The sequence below is a fragment of the Ostrea edulis genome, chromosome 6 (genome assembly GCF_947568905.1).
Source record: "Ostrea edulis chromosome 6, xbOstEdul1.1, whole genome shotgun sequence".
Classification (NCBI taxonomy): Eukaryota; Metazoa; Mollusca; class Bivalvia; order Ostreida; family Ostreidae; genus Ostrea; species Ostrea edulis.
In genome coordinates this window covers 16,135,747-16,144,087 of record NC_079169.1, presented here as the reverse complement: position 1 = coordinate 16,144,087, position 8,341 = coordinate 16,135,747, and the positions used below count along the sequence as shown (strand labels likewise).

The 8,341-nt window shown below is 36.1% G+C and overlaps 1 protein-coding gene across 2 annotated transcripts; it reads left to right on the top strand.

Annotated features, from left to right (window-relative positions):
* The first annotated feature begins 1,477 nt into the window (after positions 1-1,477).
* LOC125646596 (LIM/homeobox protein Lhx3-like) lies at positions 1,478-4,147 on the top strand. 2 transcript variants are annotated; one of them, XM_048872988.2, is made up of 5 exons: positions 1,484-1,861; positions 2,087-2,258; positions 2,564-2,766; positions 3,420-3,659; positions 3,832-4,147. In XM_048872988.2, the coding sequence occupies exons 1-5, from the start codon at positions 1,765-1,767 to the stop codon at positions 4,029-4,031; spliced, it is 912 nt and encodes a 303-aa protein (XP_048728945.2). In that variant the 5' UTR covers positions 1,484-1,764; the 3' UTR covers positions 4,032-4,147. The 2 variants fall into 2 exon arrangements, with proteins under 2 accessions (XP_048728944.2, XP_048728945.2); XM_048872987.2 differs by having other exon boundaries at positions 1,478-2,258.
* Positions 4,148-8,341: the final 4,194 nt, after the last annotated feature.

The following is an 8,341-nucleotide window of genomic DNA, read 5'->3' as shown; positions in this document are numbered from 1 at the left end:
ATTTGGGCTACCTGGCGTTGGGTTAAAAAATAAAGCATTCGTCGCTTTGTCTGCGGGCTGTGTGGGTCCTACCTAAACATTGCTATTGAATATAGTTTCAGGTTAGAAAAATTAATAAATCTAGATTTTGTCACCAGAACACGACCCTCGTGAATAACGAGTAATTAAGTGGATAGTTTTTTTCTACTCGGATGCGTTTCTGCTCTTCCGTAAAGAGATGGGGTACCCACCGGGCACAAACTTTTCACTCTTTTTGTTATCTGCAAGGTCTCTCATGCATATTTGGTATCCTCAGCGATTGTATTTTTGGCGGCAAGAATGTCTTATCCCCTGTATGCGTACACACCCGATCGAAGATCATCTTCAAGCGCCTTCCTACCTTAAAACGATATGTCCACCTTAAAACTTGCGCATATGAAAGTTCTTGATCTCTGCATACACTGCACTTTATCCAAATTAGAGTTAGTGTCCGTTGGTGTACATGTAAATTCTAATAAGGGGTGAACTTTGCAATATATCCTCTTTGCTCAGAAGAAATGTTCTCTTTGCTATCTATTACACGTCAGCAGAAAACATATGTACATGTATTTCTGAACAAAGGGATGGAACGGGGGATATTTTGTGTAAATTTTTGTAAAATCCTGGTTTTGATTTAGAAATTTGAATTGTATGATACCGTCACCACGAAGTATGAAAATTCGGGTTATTAGATTTCAAATGTCAGCCGGAGGAGATCAAACCCAAAGAGATGAAAAATTCTCACACCCTCTGTCAGAATTGGACATAAACTCGCTTATCATTTTCATACTTCATGGTAACGGTATCATCCAATTCAAATTTTAAGTCAAAACCAAGATTTTCCTTCTCCATGTTGATGACCTCATCTATGATACTGTCCGTATCTATATCAGATCCACTTTCTCTGAAAGTGTTCTGTGTTAAAATATTTTTTCACTACTTTCCAATTTGTTTCTTTTTTTAAATGCTGTCCGATTTTGTTATCACTGCAGTCCGATAATATATTATTGGACTGGTAATTATAATTATCAGACAGCTACAGGTAAACGTTTAGACTGCAATAACAAAGGCATGACGTCACAGCAATGTTTGAAGAGTCTTTTTTTTAATGGTTAGATGAATGGTCTTGTCGAACACTGGCGTATTTTGATAATGTTTCCCGAGATCTATCTGTTTATCATTGTATGATCAACTTTCACTTCATACATGTATATACCGCAAGACACGGGGATCACAGACGGTATCGGAGTAGTGATATGTCTGTCTGAATTCCTCGGAAGTCAAAATCATCAAACATTGTTTACCGTTAGATGTTTGTGGACTTTGGTGAATTTAATAATGAAGCCGTCAGGTGGATTAAGCCACCTAAACATTAGGATTCGATAATCGCACCTGTCCTCCGTACGAGTCGTCATAATAGTGACAGACAGATAAGGCGTGATGCTTTACTGCTCAGGTACAATTGGCGGCAATTAAGGTGGTGATTACCAAACAATTGTAGTTTTCATTTCTATTTTATACACCCGGGTCATAACCCGCGATTCCAGACGGGTGAATTATCAATCAAATTGTCTTACGCATTGAGAGAAAAAAGTACATGTCGCACGACTGGAAAATTATGATAAACAGCCCTGACATTTATCACTTATTGATAGTGTTATAAATACCAGCGTCTGTGATATCTGTCGATCAGTCAGCCACTCGATTGCCTCAGTCAAGTTTGCTTTTCCCAGCCTCTGCTCTGAAATGCTTAGTTGTAGTACATATCCATCGCAGGACCCACACAACATCATGGATTCTCTGAATTCCAAGAGCCACGCTTCTAACATCACAAAATTATCAGGTATGCAATTTTCTAAATATTTGCACTTTATTTTAATTCACACACCATTTTTTTTTTTTAAAGGGTCTTGTCTTTTTAATTGTTTAAAAATTTTACCTACTTTTTATTTCTTCATTCTTTTATTCGTTATTAACCAATTCATTATTTATTTTTGTTTGTATTTATCTACTTTATCCATCTGTTTATTCATTTATAGTTATCTTTCATTTTTGTTACCATATTCAGAAGCCCCAAAGTGCGTTCGATGTTCTATGATGATTTATGATGCTACACTGGTGTCATACAGTGATAAGTTTTGGCACAAGTCCTGTTTTCGTTGCTTGTTGTGTCAAAAGGAAGTAAATGATGCATGTTTCACAAACGGGAAAGAAATTTACTGTTCAGATGACTTCAACAGGTGAGTAAATTTTCCCAATTAATAAAAACTACTATCAGGTGTAGAAACATCCTGAATTCTGTTCGTCGTATATTTTTATGTTTATTTTCCCATTTCGACATATTTCTGCACCTATTAATTGTTCTCACAAAATAATGTATGCAATGCAATATCCAATTTCAACCAAGATTAGTCCCAAATAAAAGTAAATATCTGTCTTTCAACGTTGAAATGATTCCACATTTATTATATTTCAATATAATAACAAATAGTCCTTTTCCTTTCCTTTAGTTCACATTAAGTGCATTAGTTTTTCTTTATTACAGACTGTATCGCTCACAATGCGCCGGGTGTTCCTCGGATCTGACTTCCTCGGAATTTGTGAGGCGGATCTTTGGAAGTCTGTACCACGAGCTTTGCTTTAAGTGTACCTTGTGTGACTGCTCCGTACAGACCGGAGACAGAGTCTACCTCCGAGACGACAATAAACTTATATGTGAAAAAGACTATGCGAAACTACACGGGCAAGGTAAAAAGCAAATTAAATCAAACTTTAAACTACAATAATATATGAAATTATTGCTTTCTCTTAACCCTCAATGAAAATACCATTTAGGAATATGAAATAATTCAAAGTAAATAAAACTAACAACTTTTTAACGTACTTCAAAATAAATCCCACAAGTTCAGGTCTAAAATGATTGATGCATTGAGAGTATCACATATCACCATATGTTGTTTGAAAGTATAATATTGCTGCAACACCGAGCGATGTAAATCGAACGCGACCGGGGTACAGCTGTTCGATCTAATATCGCCCTCGATATTGAATGATAACTTGTTAATATTCATGACTACATGATTACGAAATCTCTCAAACAATCGGTCCAGTTACACACTATTTATTGAGGGAAAACAACTCAATCCTGTGAGGAGAAAACTTGGATGAATATCTCCGCAGTGTCATTATTTTTGGATCAAACCATAAAAATGATATTAAAAACGTTTTCACAAATCTATTCGTCCAGTGATTTATGTTCGTATTTTAAACGTTTATAATAAATCTAAAATAGGTTTCTTTGATAAACAAATTAAATTCAGGGCTACCTTTTTGTCACAATATTTAGACTCTTAGTTAATTAGTTTCAATATTTATTTATCGCTTATTTATTTATTTATCAGAAAGACACGACAGTCCGCTTCATCCTGACAACACACGAATTCTTGACACGTCTCTTGTAAGTCTGCAACAAGAGGATGCTTTAAACAGGGCCTACATCAGCAATCCAGCACCGTCTGTTACACAATACAAGGAATTCAGTGAAAAGATCGGACTCAAAACTTCCGTGGTACAGGCTTGGTTTAGAGAGAAACGCTGCCGGGACCAAAATGTGATGGCGAATGGAGAAAAATTGTCCACAGGTAGAGAGAGAGAGATAGAGAGAGAGAGAGAGAGAGAGTTTACGAAAAGGAAATTCTCTCTAAATGGCTTGGTGTTTTTCAAAATAACATTTATATAATACCCAGTGTTTGCCTGAAAACAACAAATGATAAGATATATTTGTCTCTTAGAAATTTCTGTTTATCATTTCAGATCCAGAGAAAGATTTCTTCAGTTGGTTAGGAAAGGCATTATCCCCGAACTGCGTCCCGCCAAATGTAGAACTCACCCCAGACATAATCAGAAACGGAGAGGTTCTTCTGTCTCAACTACCCAGGGGCGATTCCCACCGGACAGCTATGTCCTACCCGTGCTACGCAGATCGGCAGTGGGCGCATTGTAATTCTATATGACCTGATGATAAGGAGATGACGCAGAAAGACGATGTATTGCATAATGACCGTTCATGTACTCGTGTGTAGCATTTTTTGTAAAAATTTATGTTTTTGAAGTAAAGTTGGTGCATTAACATCATTTTTATTCTTTGTTTGAGAGGTCTTTGGCCTAGTCAGGCTGTTCATCATGGTGTTGACTAAAAAAATCAAAATAAGCATGTGGAATCATTCTAGGCTACATACTTCCGTAAAATACACAAGGCCATCAGTATGGAGCGCCAAATTAACATAAACTCAAATAATTGAAGATATCTTCAATTATTTGAAGATATCATCAATTCAATTATTGCTCTCATCGATTGATCGAATGCGCGCATTATATAAATTATTGCTCTCTTCAATTGAATTGTAGCACCCATCAATTCAATTGTTGATATCATTAATTCATTTGAATAGATCATTAATTCAATTAAAGCGCGCATCAATTCAGCTGAAGAATTAATGCTATCATCAATTCAATTAATGCGCGCAATAAATCAGAATTGAAGATATCATTAATTATTTGAAGAGATCTTTAATTAAATTATTTGAGTTTATGTTAATTTGGCGCTCCAACGTGAGACCATAGCCTGAGACACGACCCATTAATTAGGCCTACTCATCAAGATTTATCTAGGATGTTCAAAAACTGCTTTATATTAAAAAAATTCTGAAAATTTTATTTGATTATGAAATTTATTTCAAAGGTTAGTTGGATTTGAAATTATATATATATTTAAAGTCAAAAATAAAATCCAGAACTTATCTATAGGACTTTCGCCCTGCGAGCTCGTCTCTCTCTCTCTCTCTCTCTCTCTCTCTCTCTCTCTCTATATATATATATATATATACATACTCTAAACACTTCTTTGAAAACATTTCGAACGCGTTAACGGTCTTCTTCAAATTTCACTTGCATTTGCCACGATGGCAAACAATGATTAAAGAATCCCATGGTTCTCATACAAGTGGCATATAACATAAACAAACGCAGGCAGGGGTTTAAGTCTAGTTCATACATGCACGACGTTTCTGTCACACCCACCCCACCCCCTAAACTATTGTCTGATTTCCGAAATAAGTTTAATTATGTTTTATATAATTCATGTAGACTCTAGATGATTTTATATATAAAAAAAAAATGAATTTATATAATAGACGATTTTTATATGATATCGACAAAACCATTAGTAAAAAGATAACTGCATAAATATGTGCAAGCATTGAGGTGTACGTCATGTACATAAATCTAATTATGTACATAGAATCTAATTAGTTTCCCAGAAAACCCTCAACTTTGATTTTAAGTTTTGTTTGGGTTTTTTTGGAAGGGTTAAGGATTTTTTAAAATCTTTTTTTGTTTGTTTATATCTTTATCATTTTGTTATCAATCATTTCTGAGTCATAAGGTATTTAGTACTCGGTAAACTTTCCAAAAATCGCCAGTCTGTGTTCACTTTCACTTACGAACTCCTCAACTATTTTTTCTGGATTCAGTTCATCAGTCTCATTTTTATGAACATGCAATAAAAGCAAATTGTTTGTTCGTATTTGGCTCATTGTTGATCTCAGTGATGTTTTCAATCTTTTCAAGGCGCTGAATGAGCGCTCACCGGTAGCGTTAGTTGCAGGAAGTACCAAAATTAGTTTGAAAATTTTGAGGATCTCGGCAAACAGACTATTTTCATTTGAATGTCTGAAAAAATCAACCACACTTGGTATATCTGGCGTAAAGTCTTTTGGCAAAACAGTCTTTAACATTATAAGCTTGCAGTGAAGATCCTTTGGCTTCAAATCTGTATCATATAGGGTCGTGACAAAATTGAATTCTTCTTCAAACGTTTGACCTGTGCAAGCCTTAATTACGAGGTTTTCAAGATTAACATAAGCTTTGTAACCTGGTTGGTCAAATCTAGCTTTTATGCCAGCTAAAAGCAGACCTAATGCCTCGTAGAAATCTTTTCTATACATATCTGCACACGATGAAAAAGTATGTGCTGCTGTCCCATCATCAAGTTTACGAGGAATTTTGCGTTTTCTAGGAAGAACAGGATCATCGATGTTCATCTGTTTTGCTTTTTCAACAACTTCCTCGTAAAACTGAGTGAAGATTGTCTCATCTTGGAGACTTTGCAAAGCACTCATTGTCGTTGATGCCATTTTTTGACCATCACTCGCCGAGAGATTTGGAGCCTGCAGAGCCCTTGCCAAATTATTAATTTAACGTAAAAGTTTTTCACTCAGTAAACACACAAAGAAAAAAATCAAACCTGCACATACAAGCAGCCATCCCAAACATTTCTTAGAATTTCATAGTTTGACAAAATGCTAAAAATAGGTGTCGGCTTTTATTGTCCATCTTGTGTGACACAAAACCCTTATTCCTGCTGACGTTTTCTCTAGATTTTGGGCATTTTTTAATGTATTGAAAATCATCTCCCTTCTTGGAGATTCTTTAATCAACTTTGTTATATCCTCTGCAATGTCCAGGGTGTCTCTAAGCAACTTACATCCCTTAATAGAATCACTGCAAGCTAGGTTAAGAGCATGACCATAACAGTGTATGTAAAGGGCTCTGGGTTCAAGTGCATTAATTTGTGTTGCAACACCTGTCTTTGAACCAGCCATAGAAGCAGCCATGTCATAACACTGGCCTCGTACTTTGTTGATAGGCAGATCGAAACTCAAAAAGCTAGGGTTATTGAATTAGCCCTAATGTCAGAAAGACAGTACATCCCTAATAAATTTTTATGAGCGGTAAAATTTTGATCAACCCATCGAATGCATAAAACAAGTTGCTCTTGGAAATATCTCGTGTTTCGTCTGCCATTATTGAAAAGAATTCAGACGACTTGATGAAAGCAACAATTTGTCGCAAAACCTGCAACCCCATCACCTGCAAAATTTCATTTTGTATATCTGGAGCAACATACTTATTTGTCTTGCGTTGTAGCCATTCCTGAAGCTGGGGATCGCGTTTAGCCTCTAGCATGAGAAGTTGATTAAAGTTTGAGTTTTTCTCGTCTTTGTCACCCCGAAGAGCAATTCCTTGTCGAGCAAGAAACTCCAAAATGTTTGTGATTTTAAGCAAAATCTCTCTGTTAGATTTCTTCTCGTAAACTCCCTTTCCATTGCCTCTTTATGGCAATCACGTTTCTCGTGTGCGGCGAAATTTGTGGTTCCTTTTTTTCAGTTTTTAAAACCACTTGATATGAAAGCTTTTTCTTTCTTGTGACAACTGAGTCTTCTTCTGAAATGATTTTATGTAAGGAAAACAGAATACAACATCTTTGATTTCTACATAATGTAACCAAGACCACCGATCAAACCAGGAGGCATTGAAAGATCTAATCTTTTTACCAAACTTTTTTGCTGGAAAGAAAATATTCCGTGGCTGATTTGGGGTACTACCGATCTCTGGTGTGTGCCATTTTTCATGTCCAGCCTGGGCCTTTTGAACTGGTATTTCTGAGATATCATCTTCTGAAGAAGAAGAAGAATCAATAAAGGAAGCAACCTTAACATGTTTGTCTGTTTCTTTGTTTGCAGTTTCCCCCAATTTACCTGTTTCAATAGACTCCTCATTTGTGTTAGACTCCAAGAGTGGGGAAGGACTATCTTGTGATTGTTTTGGTTCAAATGAGCGATGAGGTTCAGAATCCTCAAAGGATAACCTCGAACGCTTTGAAAGAGGTTCCTCATGCTTGTGAATACAGGCAACAAAATGATTAGGTGTCCAACCATCTATTTTTGTAGCAATTGTTTGAGTCCACATGATGTGGATAGCATCCTGATATTCTTTAGCATCAGCACGGTGAAGAGGAACAATAAGCTGATTATGATCTTGTCTGTTTACACCAGGGTTTCGCACCTCGGGGAAAATTGGTTTCTGCAAAACGTTAGAATCTACGAACATATGTAAAAGGCTTGAATAGTAACCGTTCTGGGTTGTTTTTATTGTTTCCTTTTGTAACGAAGCAATCAAATCACCAGTAATTAAACACTCTACTGACAGGGAACTTTCAAAGACATATTGAAGTGAACTTTTGTTTGTGGACATGGTCACAAAAGTGTTTTCATTCGTGTAGCGCTTCGGGTTTGAAACAAGTTCAAACACAATTCGTACCCTCATTTCCTTAAAATTGTCCTCATGTCCAAATACAAAAAAAGAGAGTTCTGCATAAACAATTCCCATCACCATATATCTGAATCGGGATAAGCTCAGAAGGAGCATCATTTGGATAAAGCTCTGAGGAAACAGCATCTTTTCGAATATTCGAAGTTGAGAT

What these genes read in the sequence shown, in the direction of transcription:
- LOC125646596 (XM_048872987.2), top strand. Translation starts at nt 1,765, where the DNA reads ATGCTTAGTTGTAGTACATATCCATCGCAGGACCCACACAACATCATG. An exon ending in TGTTCAGATGACTTCAACAG is followed by an intron (nt 2,259 to 2,563) that starts GTGAGTAAATTT and finishes TCTTTATTACAG; the next exon opens with ACTGTATCGCTCACAATGCG. An exon ending in TGCGAAACTACACGGGCAAG is followed by an intron (nt 2,767 to 3,419) that starts GTAAAAAGCAAA and finishes TTTATTTATCAG; the next exon opens with AAAGACACGACAGTCCGCTT.